Here is a 22888-nt window from a genome sequence, read left to right on the forward strand (position 1 = left end):
TCACAAATGCATACAAATAAAAATTGTCTCAGAAACAAAACAAAAACAAATATCGGAGTTTTGATCTAATTGGTCATCAGTCATCACAAACCCTTAATAAAACAAGAAACCGGGAAAATTGAGGAAACTGTTTGTCTCAGATAAATAGTACATCTTCAGCATATATACAAACAAAAACTTGAGTCTTGCCGGAAATGAAGCAATCCAGATCCATATAAAATCCGGTTTTAAAATTGATTAGTTTGGAGGCCTAGGCCTATTTATATGAATTCATAAACCGAGAAACACAATTTTATGCTTGGATTTTATTCGGCTTCTAGATATTATCTTCAATTTGTTAGGAAGATGTCCTTAAATCTATGTACCCAACAAATTCGTAAGGAAATGTTGGCTACTTTTCCTCTTATAGAAGAAATATTTGAATATGCTTTCGTGTTCAATTAAATTTAGAGTCATATAGCCAATGATATTTACGAGACTGGACTTCTGAGACATCAATAGTGGCAACATGCTACTACTTTGAAGGCTCCATTGTCCCCTTGCGAACAAACGTCAAATATCTCTTCTATTAAGAGAGTTTATGACTTTCGAATTCACATAATTAACTAGAAAATGATAAGTAATAACCTAATGTGTATAAAATGATAGTTTGAAACTTTGAATGGTGGCACGTTTGATCTCTTGATATAGTTTAGTCACTCATTTCCTAACAATGATACGGAACTCCAGTTGGGTGGAGATCAATGCCTTGGATATGTTTTGAGGTAAGATTACTTATTACCAGTACCAATAACTAGTCTTAGTATTAGACAAAAAAAATCTTAAAAGAATCTATAGAATACATACCAATGGCATAGCTTGTAGTATAACCCATAAATTTGAAGTAATTTTTTCATAATGATAATGTTTTAATAGAACAGATATACACCTAAGAGTATAATTTGGTTTCTATCGACTGATTTTTTTCAATTTGTTTTTGCAAAATACATAGATTGTTTTTTTTTGTTGGAATCTTACATTCAGCCAAAGACGTTCCACTGATTTTTTTTTTTCAATTTGTTTTTGCAAAATACACAGATTGTTTTTTGTTGAAATCTTACATTTAGCCAAAGACATTCCTCCTCCATGCGCTAAGCATGTCATTCTTCCCTTCAAAGCAAATTTTGTGCACCAAATAACAAAATGTTGACTTTTCAAAGGAGATGCACCTATATCACATAAAAACATATTTTATTACAATCAATGAAAACATGAATTAGGATTATAATAAAACATTAGTTTACTAACCTTTCCATCATCATAGATATAGAGGTTGACCGTTCCACTTTGGTTAGAGCAGCATATGACAAATGTAGCCTCTCCTTCAATCATACCACAAAGAGCATGTAAACTCTTTTCCAAAGCACAATAAAATGCGACCACACTAATTCCAACAAAATCAAAAATTCAATCAAAAAAGAATGATATACATGTATTAAATATTTAGAAGCTCGAGTGCTTACACTAGTGCCGACAACAAGCATTCCATTTGTAAAAGCCATTCCGGTGACAAGTCCAAGAGGTTCATTGATATGTGTATTCAGTACATCAGTGAGCGCATTGTAGGGCTACATATACAGAAACAAATCAAACAAATTCAAAAAAAAACGAGAATACCTTAAAAAAAAAAACAAGAGAAAGAGAAAGCAAGGGGTATTTATCTCAGAGGTTCTGCTAGTTTCTATTTGATGATCTGGTTGGTAAGCATGCTTCTCATACTGTTTTTACAAACCAGTATGCCATTCTGTAATCCAATTATGAGCCAATTGCCTTTGGCTATGTCTGCACTGTGACTGTGTTATTATTGTTTTTTTGTGTCAAATATGTGATGTGTTATTTACAATTATTTTGTCAAATTGCTTCGACCAACCAGTGGCTAAAACGTTCTTGTAAAAGACTCAAAAAGAGCAAAGGTTCAGCTTGAGTAGTTAGTGAGACTTCAATACCAACAGCTGATAAGATCAGAAGCACAATCGCTTTCTCAATAGACACTGCACTAGAATCTACCACACCATTCAAGAATCTAAAACACTCCTTAAGCTGTATTCAAGTTCTTCTTATGTATCGTCGCGAAGGCACCCGATCAGCCAGCTTTCCTCAATCTAAACTATTACAAACGCATACAAAAAAAAGTATGGGAGTTTTGATCTAATTGGTCATCAGTCATCACAAACCTTTAAATAAAATAAAAACCGGGAAATTGAGTAAACTCTTTCACACAAATACGTAAACTCTTGCAGGCAAACAAACAAAAACTTAATCCCTTACGGAAAGATGAAGCAATCCAGATCAACATAAAACCCGATTAAAAATGATTAGGTTTGGAGGCCTAAGCACATTTATGTGAGTCCATAAACCTAGGAACACAACTTCATGCATTGGTTTTATTCGGCTTATAAAAGCAAGACTTAAAAATTAGAGTGTTCACTGTTCATGCGTATCAGTAGACATTTTAAACCTCTAGCTACAAATTTGTTGGTTAATTTCGATCAAGGCAAATTTTCCATGGTGACTTTGCTTGATAGCAAGATTTAATCCATTATTTTTGTTATTTTTAAGGGACAATTTATTTTCCTTTATTCTTTTAACTAATGTATTTTAAGCATTTTCTCTTGTAGATGTTAATATCTTCGATTTGTTATGAAGATGTCCTTGAATTTATTTACCTAACAAATCTTAAGTAAACGTCAGCTACTTTTAGAAGAAATACTTGAATATGCTTTCGTGTTCATTTCAAATTAGAGCCAATGATACTTACAAAACTGGACTTCTGAGAAGTCACTAGTGGCGACATGCTGCTACTTTGATGGCCCACGCTGTCCTCTTACTGGAAAACACATGAAGGTCTTTTTGTTATTTTTGTCACCAGCTAATGTTACTGGTTAATCAGGACTCTTTATTTTAAAATATAAGTAATTTATACTTAAAAACTAATATTAAGGAAGTTTGTTATTTTTACAAAAGTAATATCATTTAATATATATGTTTAACTAGTTATAAAAATTACACAAGTTAATTACAAATTTCCACTGCTTATTTTCCTGTTTTGGCTCTTTGTTATTTTATTTCCTTTATAATTTCATTAATTTCATTACAAAATAAAACTATTTACATTGTAAGAAACTTTTGTCGCTTATATATATGTGTAAAGAGGTTTCTCTGAAAATATGTTGGCAAAAATGCTATATTTTACATATTACCTTTGTTGGACAAGAACTAGATTTTCTTTATTAAAATCTAGTTATATATATTTTTCCAGTGCAATTTGCTATTATTTCGGACATTGTCCAAAGTAATATTATTACCGAAAGACTTAAAATAATAGAAACACTAAGCCGACAAACACACATCCAAATCCAAATTCCACTTATAAGAGAAGTCCTGGACCTAGGAATTACTTTATGCATACTGCATAGTTGCACCAAGAATAACTCATGTAAATTTCCAAAAATATTAATTTACTATTCACGAAGTTCCTTTATTGATACATATTGGATAATTAGTTTCTGTCCGTACAACCATTTATCTTTTCAGTCTCCTCTCTTTTCTTTATTTTCTTTTTCCTTACATCATAATCACAAAGTTTTTTGTTTGTTTTGAGACAGCACGTTTGGATATCCTATTCGAATATAAATCATACGATCCACCACAATAAAACAGTATGGTTAAAAACCAAAAACATAATCAATCACAACGCGTCATAATAGTCATATATGAATTTGTTTTGCTCAAGAAGAGGATCAAACATACTAGTCCATAATTTATGAGTTGTCTCTTAAGTGTTCTAGCTTTTTTGGCAGTTAACATCAGTCCACAATGTTTCCTTTCTACTGCCGAACCCATTTTGTTTTTAAAGGTAAGAATTCATGGCTAGCTTTATAACCATATTTTCACCAAATACTGACGTTGACTGTTGATTTTGACAAAAAGATTATTATCAACATATGCATATGTTAATTGATTAATGCATATGTTAATCAATTAAGTAAAACCTAAAAGGATATATAAAATAATAAACAAAACAAAAAGCAGATGAGAAGAGAATTTGTGGAAACAAGTGTGTGTGAACACGACTATCAGTTGATTAGTCGTTGTTGTTCAGTGAATCTAAACAATATATATCATCTTCTTATCCTAAGCCTTTGCTATATTTGTGTGTATTTTTCCATATGAATTTATTTCCTTGCCTTAGGTATATCCTAGCTAGAAGTATATTTTTTCTCTCCCTGGCTTATTTGCTCAGTCTCAGGAACATTACAGAGTTGCCATTCGCCAAAGACCATGTGAGTATGTAGGTAACTCATATTAATAGATTTTACTAAAATGTTACTCCCTCCGTTTCAAATTAGATGTCGTTTTGGAGCAAAATTTTCGTTTCAAAATAAGCGTCGTTTTATGATTTCAATGCAAAATTTATTGACTTTTTATTCTAGTCTATTTTTCTATTGGATTAGTGTATTGGTAATGATGTTTTTATCTAGTAAATATACAATTAAATGTTTTATTAATCTGTGTGCCGAAGTCTAGAACCACAAATAAAATGAATTGAGGGAGTATATAATAGTGGGGTTCCAATTGTAACGTTTAAAAACGTGATGTTACAATTGGTCTGTCTGGTATATAATTCCAAGTCTAACTGTCATCACCGATAGAGATATGCGAGAGAGAGAGAGAGAGATCTTTTTAGAAGAAAAGTGAGAGAACCAATTGAGGTAATAGATACGACAGCACGGTGACATATATATATATATATTATATATATATATATATATATATGAAATAAGAAAGACGATCAAATTATCAACATGATTACGATAAACAAAAAGAGTACTGTTTTAATAGTGATATCATATAAACACAACCGACCATAATTATCACAACCTGTTTTTAATCTTAAAAGAGAATATCATAAACATCACCACCCCTACCGGAAACAATACAAACATTTAATTAAGAAACTACACAAAGAGACGCATTATTACCAAAGACTTAGACCACTAGAACACCACCTTATTTAAGTATATGATAAGCATGAACCCCAAGAAAGGTCACAACGGCGGCACATATATCTTCAGCCCCAAGAAAAGGACGATCAGCGACTAGGATGCACGCGGCCTCCGTTACTGTTGCCGTTGCCGTCGCCGGTAGGCTCAGAACCCTGATCACCACAAGAGGAGGTGAAGGCAGAGATAATGGTCTTCAAGACCATGGTTTTAACCAGCTTTCTTTCAACAGGGATCACACTCGCTGTTTCTTTAGTCACCTTCCTATCCGCCGTAGAGTTAGAACCTTCTCCTCTGGAACTCATCTTTAGCCTGTTTAAGTAGATGTACTTGTATATATGTATGTATGTGTCTGTGTGTTTTCTGTGAATGTATATGATATATGTGTGTGTTTTGTTTGTGTTGTAGTTTTGAAGCTAGGCATGCAAAGGTTTATATAGAGAAGAATGAGAGAGATACCTACGTGAGAATTAAACTTGTGCTCTAAGTTTCTCATGTTCACACCAACGTGTCAGCCAGTCATTTGTTGTAAGAGGAAATTTACATCTCCTACTTGTGATTTAAGCTTAGAAAGAAATAAAAATGAGCCGAAACTTGCATTTAATTTTCATTTAAAAGAAACTTACATAATTTCTTAACAATTGGATAGTTCCAGTTTACATAAACCATAAATTACACTTGTCAGACACCCATTTGTTGTAAAGAGGAATTTAGTTGACATCGATCTCCTACTTACGATGGAAGCTTGGAACGAAAAATAAAATATAGCAAGCGAAACTTACAATTAATTTCCTAATATTAAGATATTTCTGGTTTACATAAATCACATATAATTAAAATCAAATAAAACATTACAATAATAAGAAATTTACATGCATCATGATTTATTTGAGTAATTTATAGTAATGTATTTACTAGAGAGAAGAATAGGCTCCAACTTTGAAAGTAAGAACCAGTTTACTTTTATTAGAGTACTCATCGCAGGAATAAAGGATGGTTTTTAGCATTGAATTATAATTAAAAAAGACGATAATGATAAATGAGAGAAATATGAGTTTCTAAGACAAGGAACTATTAGAAACATGACTCTGATTTTAATTCTATTTCATATAATAAACGAAAATAAAGTTCAACAGTATAAAAACTAAAGGTAAAGTATGACTTTTTTTTTGAACTTAAAGGTAAAGTATGACTTGAAATGAAAATATTATATATATGGACTGGCATAGATCTACATAGACTTGTGTCTTTTTTTTCATATCAAAGACTTGTGTCTTATGGTTATAATCGTGTAGGGAGAAAAAAAAATAGAAATGTTCCTGCTGCTAACGTTAATCTATAATTCTTTTTCATTATACATTTACGGATGCTTTTTTAGAAGATACTCTGACTAAATAAGTCTTTTAAATAATAAATATTGAAACAAAAAGAATGATGAGTTATTTTTAATCTTTTAAACAGAAGCGTTGACCTTTTAGTGAAATAATAAGGTCCTTTGCTTTTACTCTTGTAATAAATAGAGTACATTTGGACAAGGTCCTTCATTTCTGTGTCAATCATCGTGTCAGGAAGATTAAAAATTCAAAGTCATAGGCTTTTCTACATTAGTGTTATTTTTTGTTTCTGTTTTTGTTTTCTCTATAAATAATTTACAGTGTCTGTCAACCTTTATTGAAGCGCTTTTTATATATTTAATTTTCATATTCCATTATAAAGATCTTCTGTCCCACCGAACCATTTATAGCTTTCCGGGTCTATAGTATTTGTTAGGGACCCGTTCTATTAATTATCCAGTCTAAGAAAGATTCGGGTGGAAGAAAAAAGGTCACGTGGATTGAAGATTGGCTTACAGAGAAAGTCGATTGGCTTATTATAGATAATAAACACAATTATTATTTTGATTGACTTCATTCAGTTTATATATTGATAGTAGCAGTGTTTTGAAAACCGGATCGGACCGGCCGGTCGAACCGGTCCGACCGTGACTCGCTGAAGAAGCCGAGTCCGGTTCGGTTTAAAACCCGGATTGATAAAAACCAGTAAAACCGACTGAAACTTGGTAAAACCGGTGACCCGGTTTAATTTTAAAACCCGGTTCTTAAAAATTAACATATAATTAAGTGTTTTTAATTATTACTAGCTAAAATTTAATATTTTATAATTAGTGTTCAACTATCACTATTTAATTGATTTTTTATTTTTCTAAGAAAAAATGTGAAATATATATTTTTGACTCTCATATACTATTTTTATTTTACCATATTCTTAAAATTTGAAATATAGTTGTAAAAATAAATAAATATGATTGTTTTAGCTGTAAATCATTTGTTTTTTTTTTTAATTTTTAGTATGTTTGTTGTTTATTTTGAGTTAATAAAAAAATAGAGAAAGTATTATATGTAGAAGTAAAGTTTATATAGTATAAATATATAAATATATATATTTATATAAATAAAAAACCCGGTTCGACCGGTCTAACCAGTAGCTTCACCGAATCGGTGTCCGGTCCGGTTTTCAGAACATTGATAGTAGTATATAAATTGCGAGTAATTGATTTTATTTCAGAAATCATCATTTCCAAGCTGAGTGTGATATCTTTAGCATTGGATCTCATCAATAAAATTCGTCATATACTATTAAGATGTTTTATTTTGCTAAAAAATACTACTCTTTCTATTTTATAATAAGTTTTATTTTAATTTTTTTTTGTTACACTAAATGTCATTTTATAATTATAATGTAAATTATATTTATTTTTAATTGAAAATTATTTGTAAACTGCATTGATTTTATAAATAATTTTATTTATTTCAAGTACTATTGATTACAGATATGTAATTAATAACAATTTATATATATATTTCCGTCATTTTTTTAATTTATGTGAAAAATGTTAAAGGACATTTATTAAGATGTTGTGGATTTAATAAGTAAAAGAATGTTGGATTTGATCATTTAAGTATTGTAATTTATAGTGTTGTCGTTTGCCAATGATCTCCATGTAAGTGGGTATAACTATATATAGTCTAGGCTACAACGTGTTTGGATAAACTTAATACTTCTACGAAACTATGGAAAAGGCCTAGTCCTCTAGATGCTTAAGCTTTTGTTTTTAACTATATTTGCTTAAACTTTTGTAACAAAATACAAAGTCGAAAAGAAACAGAAAATCTTCCACCATATTAACCAATTTCATACTATTACATTCTTGTGTTGACCCTATGTCTATTTGTTTTCTGGCGAGAAACAAATAAATAAATAAGTCATGTACCTGTAATTACAACTTTCAACCGAAACTGCACCACAATAAATATAGTAGCTGAACTACACAGTTAAACTAGTGTGAATGCATCACGGTCTGCGAATCCAGAGTTAAGTGCATAGCATTTAAGCCAAGCAGTAGCCAGGGTCAATAAGATACTCTCTCCGTCCCCGAAAGTAAGATTTTCTAGAATTTTCATGTTTATTGACTAAAAAAAAAGAGTTTTCATGTTTATTAAAAAATTAATAAGTAATTACATTTTAGTTTACTATTTATTTTTTCTATACGATTTCCAATAATTATCCACCAATCAAATTTAATCAATTCAAATATTTACAATTAATGTTTCTCAAAAATATACAAAAATATTTTAAAAATATAAAAATATATATTTGTGGAACAAGAATAAAATCTAGAAAATTTTACTTTCGGGAACGGAGGGAGTATATGCGTATATTTTTAAACTCTATACGCTACACTATTATACTGTATTTCTTAAATAGTTGATATTAAGCATTAAGTAGTGCTGGATTAGTAGTAAAGTATCCATTTGCTATTTTATTGTTTTAGTTATGAAACATACGATTCGGTGAGGAAATAAATGATAGATAAAGACATACTATTAAGTGTGCTTTTTGACTTTCCATTTCTTAAAGGTCTTGGAGCGGCGGACCTGGCTCACTGGGTCTTGGTCGTTAACTTTGGGAACTTGGATTATTCTGAATAAATAATTATATAAGGGTGATGCACCAAATAGACGGTAAGACATGCAGTGGAAGTAAAATTTCAAAAGAAAAATCATGTGTACATTACCATATTACATATTCGATCTCAAACATATTGACTATTACAATTCATATGAAGACAGTGAGAAACCAAATTCAGCTAACGGATAACGCTTGAAACCAGTCATTACACTTTTGTTGTTTCTTTTTAAAATGACACTAGATCTTGATCCGTACGACCGCACGGGTATTAATTTTTTGTTTTAGTTTTTATTTATTTATACTAAATGATGTATTTGTAATACTTGATCGTTTTACTTTGACTATGTTGGGGATGTGTATTTGTATACCTACTAATTCGGTTAAAATCTATTTGGGTTTGAGATTCCCGAGTTTAAAGATTTCAGCAACATTCAAATATTTATAAATTTTGGTTTCGGTTTGATTCGGGTATTTTCGAGTTTGGATACGGATAACCCGTTTGAATTATTTTAAAATTTTCAAAATTTATATATACTTTAAATTTCTCAAAATATATAAATTTGAGTAATGTAAACCAAAATACCTAAATTAAAAATTAAAAAACAGGTTGAACTTCAATATTTGGATGGAGAATAAATATATATTTTAAATATTTTTTGGTGTTTGATTATTGTTTATCTACTTTATATGTTTACTTTTGACTATTTTTTATATTTTCAAATAGTTTAGACAACTTTAAGCTGACAAAAAAAACAACTTTAAAATATCATTAATTGTTGAAGAATAAAAAATAAAATACATTAATCTAATTCAAAAGATAAACATTAAAATAAAAAAGAAAAAACACATTAATCTAGGTGAAAAAGACAAGCATTAAAATATGAAAGAAAAAAACACATTAATATAACTGAAAAAGACAAGAATTAAAATAGGAAATTCAGTTTAATTCTCAGTGGCATATAATTGTAAATAACACTGAAAACTAAAGAGTATTCTATATGTGTACTTCTGTTTTAATAAGATATATATTTAACAAAATACTATAGGTTGATCGATTGATTCTCTAATAAGGGCAAGCTCTGAGATTAAAATGTCCCCGAATCCACAATTTTTTTAGTTAAAGATTTGAATGACCCAAATTTAAATAAAAGGCTAACTAACAAATAACCAAACTCACCACTTATGAACCAAATAAATATTATAGCAGCAGGAAAAATCTCCAGACTCGTCTTGTCCTAATATAATTTATACCAAAATATATGAATTTCTTCTGATTAAAAGCAGATTACCGAAACATGTTTTCAAGGATGTAAGAATTGAAATTTGAAGTGACCCACGTATCATACTTGTTTGTTAAAAACCCAAATTCGAATAGTCTATGGATGTGACTATATCTCATTTCAAATGAGCAGCATATCCAGTGGGGAAGGGAGAAAATACTATTGTTGGAGGCATAGACAAAGATATGGAGGCAAAAAAAATTACTAATGGGGTAATGAACCCAACAAAATTAGAAAAATTAGTATAATTTACAGTCTATTCTATATATGTCCCCATTAGTAATTTTTTTAATTTTGTTGGGTTCATTACCCCCTTATTATTTTTATATAACGAGCAGCATATTTTTTTTTTGAAAGAAACTAGCAGCATATCTTGAAAGAGATATCTTGATGTGGGTAACCATGTCTTTCTAATTAAAGGGATGATCCTCTATATGATTTTTGTCCTCGATTCATGGATTTTTACCTAAATTTATCTCTTTAGACCTATACAAATAGAGTTGAAGTATCTAAAGTGAATAGTGATACATGCAGGAACTATACGAAACATTTATTAAAATAACGTTATAAATAATTAAAGTCTCCACCTATTTTCTCCGTTTCATATTACTTGTCGTTTTAAGTCTATACACACAGATTAAGAAAATATTTAATTTTACATATTTTCAAAATAAAAACACTATTATCAATACACTTAACCATATATCAACCAATAAAAAAATAAAATAGAGAATATTGTCAATAAATTTTGCATTGAAAACCGAAAACGATATTTACTTTGAAACAAAAAAATCTTCTAGAATGACAAATAATTCGAAACGGAGAGAGTATATAATAGAGGAAGCTTCTTAATTATTCACTTGAAATTGATTTCTTTTGGTTTAATGTCGCATGAAAGTTGTATCGGAAGCAATATTTCGCACAACTTGCGGGCTTTCAATAAAATTATATACGAGAGCATTAACAAAGGTTTTTATTGGCAATTTGACAAAAGAACTATGACAATAATTATTACACTTCACTTTTTCCTCAATATTGAAAAGGTCACGAAAAATTCGTAATGTGAAAAAATGGGTTCTGACTTCCTGGTGTCTCTTTGATTTATTAATTTAAGAAAAATCCTTTAACCAAAAAAGGTGGAGTGAAAATATAAATAAATATATATATATATACTATTATTTGCGAAGTGATTTTTCGCAACGGAGCTCCCACGTTTAAAGTTAGAGTGATTAATATCGATATTACCCTTATTGAATAAAATATATAATTAAGCTAAACATAAAAACGAAAATTAATTTATTTGATTAGATAATTGATTAAAATAATAATAGTAAGATTTATCCAAAATCTAAAAATATTTTAAAATATAAATATAATTCATATATGTATGTTGTGTTGTTATCTGAATTTTTTTAAAAATATAAAGTTGAAAACATAAAGTATATAACCAAGTATTAATCAAATAAAATTCTTAATTTATATAATTGAAAAGATAATATTAATTGACTTTAAGATTTATTTCTATATAATAATTAATAAATATGTATACAAAGAAATTTTCAAAAAATTGTAATTAATATGTAAGAATTTTCAAACGAAATAAAATAATAATTTATTATCATAGTCTTTTAGTTCGTAACACATATATTAATGAGTAATTATAAATATTTAGTAACTATGATTTAATATAATAAAACCCAAACACAAAAAACGAATTTAAACTTTATGAAATTAAACAATTCATTAAAACTGATATAATAAAAATCTTTTTGAAAATAAAAAGATAATTCATATACATATTTTATTGTTATCCAAGAATATCTTTAATAAATATTAAACAATTATTTCTCTCTATATATATATATTATCATCTAAAAAGAATAGCTTTCAATTATAAATAAAATTAATTGCAAAAATATATAGTTCAAAATATTTCTACTATATATATGAAAACTTCAAGAAATTAACGAAATAATGAATATATATATTTTGATAAATAAATTTTATATATAAATAATTTGATATTCTGTAAAAAAAATTTAAAAGTTATAACAATAACTTATTATGATATTTAGTTAGTAATTGTAAAATGATTAGGCCCGTTTGAGCAGGCACAATACCTAGTATATAAAAATGCCGCAAGTTTTTATACGGATACTACAAGAACCTGAGCCTAATTCACATATATGGGCCTTATCCTTTATTTCGGCCCAAAAGAAAAATATCCTAGTTAATGAGCCGCTACAAAAGTGGAAACGCTCTCTTATCGATTTCGCGCTTTTGGTTTTTACTCTCTCTACTACACTGATTTTGACACTTGGAGTCCAGTGGTAGCTATCAGCTATGGCGAGTTCTTCGATGAAATGAGTTAATCACTTTAACTAGTCACTACAGCTTTTCCTCTTTTTCAGCTTTGTCGCTACTTTGGCTACATAGAGACTTCTAAAAATTGCAATGTAAGTGATCATCCAATTTGGTGCTCTGTTCCCTGAATACTCGGAAAGAAAAGTCCCAACTAGTTTTAATTTCGACTAAATATCTTCGACGCAAGTTTAGGATTCCTCTGTAATGTTCTGTGAAGTTAATCCTTCCAACATGCAAAGGGCTTTGCTGTACTGCTGCTAACCATGATGATTGGGATAACAAGTTCGATGATCAGTATATGAAGATGTCTGATAGTTTTAGAGAAGCACATATTGTGGTTGTACCTGATGAGAACTACATATCTTATCTCACATCGTTAGTGGAAAAGTGGGAGAGCACAACAAGTAACCACGAAAAGGAGATTCAAGTGAATTGCTTGAGGAAGACGTAATGTCTTTGTCTGACTCCGACATCGTTTCGGTTGATGATCGTCCGTTTCTTGATGAAGAGGATTGTCCCTTTTGTGTCATCAAAAAGTTATAAAGTGGCTGTAAGTATAATATATGAACTTCATTCACCTTCGCTTTTGCATCAACTAAACTCCCTTTCTAATCTTTTGTTGGTTTGTTATGAGGATTTGGAGGAAGAGAACAGTGACGGTGATGAATAGAACTCTTCGTTTAGGAGAGAGGTAATGATTGTTCTCAAAGAACCATACAATGAAAAAGAGTTCAAAGAACTTGAGCACGAAGCATCAGTGTGTAGATGGTTGACAAAATCTAAAGAACTATTAGATGGAGGTGTTTTTTGACTTATGAAACCCATCAAAAGAAACCTTCATATCTCGATCTTTATCCAGGTATACCAGACAATATGTTCTTGGAAGTTTATTGTTTGCTTAGCTATCTTCTAGTAACAATGAGGCTGATAATGCTTAATAAAAAAGGAAGGTACCTTTTTGAGTTTTGTTATGGTTTTTGATTTTTCACAGAATTCAAAAGGAAGCTTGAAAGATCTTTAGATGGAAATGATCGCCATAGAGCTCTGAACCTGTTACGTGGGTTTATCTTCTATTTAGCGGCAAATGTGACCTATTTATCTGTTATTTCAATTGTTATAAAGAGTAACGATACTTTGTCTGTTTTATATGCAACTTTGTTTACCCTGAAACCTCGTCTTCTTGCCACTTAGAGCTGCCCAATGAGTCTAGTACCCTATTTATAGTGATGAATGAAGGAATCGTTTGTACTATGGATTTGATTGTTTTGATGTTGTTGTTTCTCAGAAAGTGGCTTGCCATGATGCATTCAAATCTTGGCTCGTGAACGAAACCATTATTCTTAGAATATTTCAAATTCCACAAATCTCATGACCTATATAGAACTTCACACTTCTGAGAATTACTATTTTCCATCAGTATTTGTTAATTGCATAGATACTCTGGTGATTATCTTCTTTTTGAGTTTCTTATTCATCTTGTTTTACATATTTAATTTTCAACCCATTAATGTCTGATTTCAAAATCGCATATGCTTATATGCTTGTTTACAGGCCTAGCGAACGTCAGCGAGTTTATGACTTCGAATTCACATAATTAACTATAAGATGATAAGTAATAAACTAATGTGTATAAAATGATAGTTCAAACCTTCCAATGATGGCAGTTTGATCTCTTGATATGGTTTAGATATGTTTTGAGGCATAATTAGTTATTACCAGTACCAGTAATCAATCTTAGTATTAGACAAAAATAACCTTAATAAAATTCTATAGAATACATAAAATCTAGAGGCATATTTTGTAGTATAACCCATAATCTGAAGTAAATTTCTCATATATATACATCTAAAAAACAATTTGATTTCTATCAGCTATTTTTTTTCAAATTTCTTTTTTTTTTTTGCAAAATACACAGATTTTTCTTTGTTGAAATCTTACATTCAGCCAAAGATGTTCCTCTCCATGCCTAAACGTGTCATTCTTCCCTCCAGTGAAAGCAAATTTTGTGCACCAGATAACAAAATGTCGGCTGTTGCTAAGGAAGTAAAGATTGCCTCTTTTTTGGATGAACCTATATCATATAAAACAAACTTTATTACAATCAATGAAAACATGAATTAGGATTATAATACAACATTAGTTTACTAACATTCCATCATTGTAGATATAGAGGTTGGCTGTTCCACTTTTGTTAGAGCAGCATATGAGGTGTGGAGATAAAGTGAAACTTACGTGTCCTTCGATGTGATTAGAAATAATCATGTACTAGTCGGAAATGTCATGAAGCAAAGCCTAATTGCTGTTCCATGGAATTGGAACTGGTGACTTTTTTGTTAGAACTCCAGTTTTTTTACGCTTGAACTGGAACTGGCGCTGAAACATGTGACCATTTAAAAGTAATCATAAGGTTGTGTTTGCATTTAAAGAATTTATGATATGTTAATCATAATTATGTAAATAACACATTCAAGATTAATCAAGAGTAACACGACTACAACATTTACATTGAAGTTGAATCATTACATCATATACATAATTCTTATAAGGATGATATTGTGATATGATTGAAACACCCACGAATATATTTTTTATATAAGTTTAAATTTAATTACTTAACTAACTTTTGTTAATTTTACTAAATAATAAAAAGTTACATTTTCCATTTTTTTTTATAAAATGTCTGTTTACTTTTTTACAAAAAATTGTATATTTGGCATTTTCGCCTCTAAAATTTGCTAATGAAGCATCCAAGTCATCGAAACTAGATGAAATGTTGGTCAATGTGGCGACCGATGTAAAATTTTACTAAAAAAATAAAATTAGATATGTTATTTAAAATTTTTGAAAATTCATGTTTTTGCATGGCCATATAAGTTGGATGTGAATTAAATATATCGCGATATTTTGAATATGAAATGATTGTTTTTCGAGGTCAGAACCGACTTTTTCACAATCAGAATTTGCGTGATCCTTTGAATTCTGAAAATAAAAATGTCAATGTAATAATTATTTTCAATTTTTCATATATCTTCCTCCTAATCAACTTGGTAATCAGACAAGTTGGTTATCATATGAAGAAACTTTTGTCCAGTGGTAACTATAGATGCTATTATTTGTGTCTCTCTAAGACTTCTCAAGTGTGTATCTCTAAGACTGTGTATCTCTAAGACTTCTCAAGCTTTGATTCTTCTGAGTAAAAATAATTTCGTCACTGTGCATCTCTAAGACTTGTCAAGTGTCTTCAGGTTCATTTATGTGTTTGTTGATCTCTATCATGTCTTTTCAAGTGCAATAAACTTATAAAAGAAAAGAGAAGATAGACAACAAAAACAAATGTATTCCAATTTGAATCATTTACAGATAAATAACCATGTACACATGTAGAAGAGAACAAAAGCTAAAATTAACTCCCTAAAAAGCTACAAGATAACGTATTAGACAAAAGACATTTGTCTTCCCAACAGAGAAAGCTTACCTTTGTAGTCACCACAAAACTGATACTTGCTTCTTACTGCATCAAAGCTACTGGTCTGATTAGATTGTAAACTGAAACCACTTCTTCACTAGCACTGGGGACAGATTGCTCGGCGGCTAGATCACTGTTATCACCTGCTTCATACTCTGTAGCGCCAAGAAATATAAAGTCGAGACCTTCTATTCCAAAATCTGCACTGTTACTAGTAGGACGTCTATCCACTACCATTGGCTCAGACTCTTCTAAGACTTTGTGAAGTGAGCCAAAGTAACGCCCACGGAAATTTCTCTCTGATGGCTCGCTTAGTCTTTTCCTCTTTCTTCCTTCGCTTTGGTTCTTGGAGTGGTGGAGCTTGCATTTCGATCCTTGAGAGCACGATCCAGTGGCTTCGAAAACTGGGCAGGTGTAGGAATGCTTCTTCCGACACTGTTAACCATTACGTAGAGACAATCCGCAATCTTAACTTCACCGAGGGGTTTGTGAGTGTGAATAGAGAGGGGATAAATAAAACATGTGACATCAAGCCAGAGAAGGATCTCTCTTTCCCCTTATACTCCTTGTGGTATTAGTCAACGTAATACGTTACATTGACGTCCTCGAAAGAAGTATATAGGATTGAGGTCGCTCAAAGAGTCAGTAATAATAGTGCATAAACGAAACGTGCATATGCATGTGAAAAAAATCAATAAGTGAGATAATTGCAAACCGTGCAGTGTACTCTTAAGTTGAATCCTTACCTCGTCTCCGTCTGAACAGTATCCTTTTAAGAACCCATCACATATAGCGGCACTCGGGTTGACATGCACATGCCTATATGGACACGCCTCATTGTTGCACAGGCCTGCGTTAAAGAAAGTATTAGTATTGTGCATAGCGCAACTGGGAACATTGTACAAATGGAAACTATTACCTTGCAGAAAATAAGAACAATCAGGCATCCTTTCTGGAATGACCTGTGAAAGAAATAAGTACAGTTAGAGTTTTCTGTGAATCAAAATTATGAAGCAATGACTTAGTAGGACAACCTTGTGAGTCAATTTGCAATTTGCATTGGCACACAACCCATTCAAAAATTTGGTGCAAACTGCAATTTTCGAGCAGTCGTGAACGTAGGGACATTTCCCGTCATCTTTGTTGCATTTCCCGAATCTCGTGAAGAACTGGCAATACTTCTTCTTTTTAGCCAACCGCAAGCGAACATTGTGCAGGCTCCATCTGACCTTCTCATTTGCCAACGCACGAGTTCGTTTCTTTGGATCTCTGACAAGCTGGTTACCATTTCCCACACGAACATATCTGCAAAATTGAGTTCAAATGTTTGACTAAGGCTCCAGAGTCTAGAGAGTAATATTGGAAAAAATTGAATCAAGAATTTCATACTCTTCATTGCCTATCACCAATCTCTTTGGAATGAACGGTCTTTTTGCGCCTTTTCCGTTTTCAGTAGGTCCAGAGCACGGTGAATCATCATCTGACAAAGAATCATGTCTTAGCTCAGGAGAGGTACATGAGCCAAGGTTCCCGCGCAACTAACGAGAAACTAACAGTTCCAATCTAGAGAGTTCTCATGTCCAACTACCTAGATCATCCATATTCTATTACAAAAAAAAAACTCCAAATATCATACCAGATATTCTCTGAAGAGTTCGCCTAGAAGAATCCATTTTATAACGAAGGGAGCCAATCCTGAAAACGCGCTCCCCTGAAAAATAGAAGTTGATAAGAGAAACTGTGAGGTGCTGAAATAAAGTCATCCGGGCATCTCAAGAAACATCAAGAAGATAAACCCAAGATAATTGGAGTTGAAGCTTTGTGCGAACAGGCCAGGAGGCCTAAAAAGAGAGAATAATTCGTCCAAATAACTGGCCATGTATACTACTCGTGAACCAACACTTACGTGTCAGATGGTTTCTGCTTGTCATCCTAGTAGTACTTTGTCCAGAATGGTTTTCACTTTCTTTCTTTGAAAATCCAGCCACAGCCAAGGTAGCTTCCTGTACAAACAGGGGTAAAAAGAACGTGGACACCACTTTCAGTTGTGCTAATTGCTAAAGAAGCAATCCTTACGCAGACAGGCCAAAGACAATTCAGTGGAGTGAAGAAATTAACCTCATTAGCTTTTCTCGAGTCTCTCTCAATGGACTTGGACCATTTTAAATGCGAACCACCAATACTTAAAACCTTGGATTTTCTAAGTGAATACCCATTAGTTGATCTTGTATAAACCGTATGTCTCTTCCTCATCATAGACAATTTTTGGCTGAAGATTAGAAGGCCCTGTCATCAAGTTTGCAACACGCAAAAACAAAAGCGGTGCAGCTTAAGGAATATGAGTACATTAGATGCTAGATACCTGCTGTTGGAAAAAGAACCATTTCGCAAAGCAGAGCCGGAGACTGAATTCATTAGTCTTCTCCAGTATGTCACTCTTTTCCAAGGAACAAGTTGTGGTAATATCCTCTGATAGCGCATGTGACTTGTGCGCAATCTTGACTGTGGATCATCTTGCGTCCAAACCAGAGAAAATTTTGACCGCTTATATGGTCTCGTGACAGCTGCAACTAAGAAAAAAGGCCAGTTAATTTATCGCATCTGATTATGGGTGCAAAACAGCAAAAACATATGCAAGTCCATAAAAAGTGACTCTGATACGCCTGTTTCTGTAGGAAAAATCCTAAACCGTGGATTGTGCGTTCCTGAAAAAAGAAAAGGAATAATGCAAATTAAACCAATTATTCATTTCTATTCCAGGAATAAACCATCCTCTGTTTACGATCTCCTAAAGAAACAAGCGTATCAGAATCAATTTGAACATAGTCCTGATAGATGCTCAAATAGCAGATATTTACTTCACTTTTCATACCAGAGTCGGAGAAAGCTGGGCTAGATGATCTTTTCGAAACCATGGTTGTAGTGGCTTGTGAATCTAATGCATCATCAGGTGAGTGATTGACACAGCTCGCTGAAGTCCTTACTAGCTGATTTCTACTTCGCTTGAAATAGCCATCAGAGGCAGGAATCTGGCCCTTAGTTGCACCATGAATATCTGAAGCTGCAATCAACTGATTTTCCTTCCTTTGAACATATACCGTTCTCTTCAAATTTGAAGAATCCAACTTAGGATGATTTCTCTTCTGCTGGCAATCTGAAGGATAATCTGTCTGAGCTAGTGTGTCTGTCTTAGATGCATCTCCACCAGAGTGTGGAAGATTGGCTTCTCCAGATATAGCAGCGTCCATGATAGACTCAGGTAAACCAGTGATGAGGTGATCCCCGCTGTAAGGTAACGGACATTTTCCTGAGGAAGTAACAATGGCATTTGATACTTTGGAGGTGCTGCTATCTGAGGGAGGATTTGACTGCCTCTCGAGAGTGATTATTTCTCCTGTTTTAACACGAAAAGAAGCGTTACCTACATCAACCTTACTGGCAGATCCCGTTGTTTTGTCTTCGATACAGTTTAACTGGATGGCAGATGGAGGCAGTCCAAAGGTAACACCAGCAGAACCATACGAGGGTTTTCGAAGAAGGCTATTCCCTATACGTACGTAACTACCACTAGATTGGGCAGTCACTAGGGGAAGCTTCGGTTGTGTAAACAAAGTCGACGACAACGGCTTGGCAGCTACAAAAGGAGAGGCAGAAGTATCGAGCTTTCGATGCCAAGTGTGACACTTATTGGGAGGGTTAGCATCTTTCTTAGGGCCAGATACAAAAGGCAGGGCACGGGAATACCTTTTCTGAGTAGAGCAGTTCGATTTCTTTTTCCTGTTTTCTACTTCGTACCTAGAGCTCAGAGATGTCGTACTTTGGGAATCCCGATCTTGGACAGATATTACGTGATCTTTAACTTCTGCATGTGAGTGTGATCTAGGCAGAAGAACTCTTAAATCACCAAGAATTTCAGTTCCAGAAACTTTTACAACAGATGACCATACTTCACCGTCAAATATATCAGTCTCAACCCTGTTCAGTGACCCTTTCTCTTGACCGCCAACATCAGATGTTACATCAGCTTCTGGAGTTCTGCACTTAGAGGTTCCACCAGATGGCTTTGCTTTCTCTTTGTAATTGCTAGTGTCATCAACCATCGAAGCAACATGAACTTCACTCCGTATCTTCCTGTACAGCCTTGGTGAGTTGGATAGAGAATCACGTGGAACTGAATCCCCACTAAAAGCAAAAATATTCGTTCCCCCAGTTCTGTACTTACTAGTTCCACCAGAATGCTTCGGTTTCGGTTTATCTTTGCAAGTTTCATCAACTGTAGCAGAAACATGAATTTCACTCCTTATCTGCCGAAAGCTCCGCCCCGTTGAGCTGGATACAGAATTACATGGAAACACTAAATTCCCAGTAACAGCAACAATATCAGTCCCCGGAGTCTTGTAGTTCAAAGTTCCACCAGAAGGGTTTGTTTTCTCTACTTGGGCATCTACATCAGTGTTCTCAGCACAATTATTTTCCTCATGCATGAGGCCACCTCGAGATGCTATACCCAGATCTTCATCAGGCAAAAGTCTCTCGGCACTTACATTTTCCATAAACTCGTCAGATGGTACCGCCATAGCTAAACTTGATTCATCACTACGTGAACAGCCATCAGTTCTATTAACAGGCAACACAGTTGATGATTCCTTTACATCAACCTTTGTAAGAGATGAAGAAGTACCTTTTACACAAGCCTTTTTACCTTTATCACTGTCCCGATCGTCAGCCACTTCTGCAGCACCATTAAGAGCTCTAGTTTCCATGGATTCTGTTCTGCTACCATTCTCATCCTCACTTACTGGATTGACCGTGGTATTGGTAAATGTACAAACGGTAAAACTGTGAGCATTAGCAAGATCCCCTGGACCATTATTATTTGCATTAGCAAGCTCCGTTGAAACACAAGGGATGTCCAGAGAGTCAGAGGAAACTGGACCCTTAGGGAGACCCCTGCGAGAGTCATTTTCAGAAGACAAAGAATCTACATTCTTATTGATCCCCTTGCTGTCATCTTCAATACAACCACTATCAGACTTCGCCAACACCTGGTCAGCAAGGTCTTCGCAAGGTTGAGATCCAACACTACACATGGACATACCAGCAAAACGAATTCTTGCTTCAGAACCACAGGAGAGATCAGCAACTGTTGACCATGATATAACTAATTTCTTAGAAGACGTATTAGTCTTCTTCTTCACGTTGTCTTCCATCTCCAAACCCTTCGGCAAACGAGCTTTACAACCAGTACCCGTTCCGTCCAACAGATCTTCACGAGACTTCAGCATACTTCTGTTTCCATTTACTTCAGTTACCGAAGCTTTCTCAACTTTATCAGGCACCAATGCTCTTCTAGGTTTACTAGACCTAGGTGTCACAGACCGGCGTGGGCGGATGCCTACACTGGCAGGTGAAGCTACAGGCTTAGCTACCAACCTTCTCCCACTATAACTACAACGATTCCGAGCATTCTCTCTACCGTTGTGATGGTCTCTTGGAGTTCCAAGCCTAAGCAGAGCACTCTTCTTCTGCGTTTGTTTCCCAGGCGTTGTTCTCTTCGATTCATTGCTCCCATCTCTCCTTCCACGATGTAAATGATAGTAGTCATACCTTTTCCGCAGAGGGAGAACCCTCCCTCCATTATGCGGCGCTTCATCCCACCTCCAGTTTCTATCCCCTCCATGACTTGCTGATGACCTACTCATATCACGTCTAACTGTAACACCACTACTCATATAACCAACTCGTGAAGATAAACTCCTATGTCCATCGTCTAAACCCCTAAAACATCTAACGGATTCTGCTTTTAACTGACTCTGATTGATTCGGCTTCTACCAGTATCCACTCTCCCCTGAACAGCATCCACTGTCCATGAATCAGGTCGTTTATCATTGTACCCAACCCGAGCAGGCTGAGAGATATCTCGGGGTTGCGTACATGTTCTAATGGATGACGACGGCTGCGAGACTCTACGAAACTCAAACCTAACTTTCTCTGGAAGATGCTGTTGCGGCGGCGGCGGTGGAGGATGCTGGGAGTAGATGAAGGAAGACGGCTGATTAACCGCCGGCATGGGTGGAAGATAATGGTGACGTTGCTCACCGTTTTGCCTTGACAGGAGATGGAAACTAGGGCTATCGGGATGAGATTCACGAGGAGGTGGTGGAGGCAATGGCGGCGGCGGCGGCGGAAGGAGAGGAAGAGGAGGATTCCATTGGTCATAGCTCGGATTGTAATGAGATGAATCCATTGCTGATTTCGCCCCCGTGTCTCCGTCTTTCTTTGTTTTCTGCTGAAACGAACGCAACACGATAACGGCGAGGATATAAAAAAATAATACAAACGAGATTTTCTTCCGAAGCGCGGCGACTCTTGCCTGCCATATTTATATACACCTGCACACCCCCTAACCTTATTGGGCCTTATTGGGCCAAATAAATGTATTGGCTTGACTGAATTAATTTCACAGAGAATTCAAATTTGTACGGGAAAAGAAAGATTTGATTCGAGTGAGATTCGGCGGCTAATTTGATTAGCTATTTCGTCCAAGTCCAGTCAACGTTCCTTTTTAAAACGCAAACGAAATCGTTAATAGGACAGGAGGATTTAAGTGGGATTAATTTCACGAGAATTCAAATTTGTATGCTAAAAAGGGAAAGAAAGATTTGATTTGATCATTGGAATGAAATCTGGCGATTAGAATTTTACTACGTTCCTTTCAAACGCAAACGAAGAGGACAGGAAGGTGCGTACGTCATGTATTACTACA

The 22888-nt window shown here is 33.6% G+C and overlaps 1 protein-coding gene across 2 annotated transcripts; it reads right to left on the reverse strand.

Moving 5' to 3' along the window:
* Positions 1-16022: 16022 nt before the first annotated feature.
* LOC108819725 (uncharacterized protein At1g21580-like) lies at positions 16023-22437 on the reverse strand. Of its 2 annotated transcripts, none has more exons than XM_056996443.1 (10): positions 18994-22437; positions 18484-18685; positions 18240-18390; positions 18028-18124; positions 17758-17832; positions 17511-17601; positions 17156-17426; positions 17041-17083; positions 16868-16971; positions 16023-16556 (listed from the first exon to the last, which is right to left on the reverse strand). In XM_056996443.1, exons 1-10 carry the CDS (start codon positions 22367-22369, stop codon positions 16164-16166), a joined length of 4803 nt encoding a protein of 1600 aa, XP_056852423.1. In that variant the 5' UTR covers positions 22370-22437; the 3' UTR covers positions 16023-16163. The 2 variants fall into 2 exon arrangements, with proteins under 2 accessions (XP_056852423.1, XP_056852422.1); XM_056996442.1 differs by having other exon boundaries at positions 18484-18691.
* Positions 22438-22888: the final 451 nt, after the last annotated feature.

The sequence above is a fragment of the Raphanus sativus genome, unplaced genomic scaffold (genome assembly GCF_000801105.2).
Source record: "Raphanus sativus cultivar WK10039 unplaced genomic scaffold, ASM80110v3 Scaffold0225, whole genome shotgun sequence".
Lineage (NCBI taxonomy): Eukaryota > Viridiplantae > Streptophyta > Magnoliopsida > Brassicales > Brassicaceae > Raphanus > Raphanus sativus.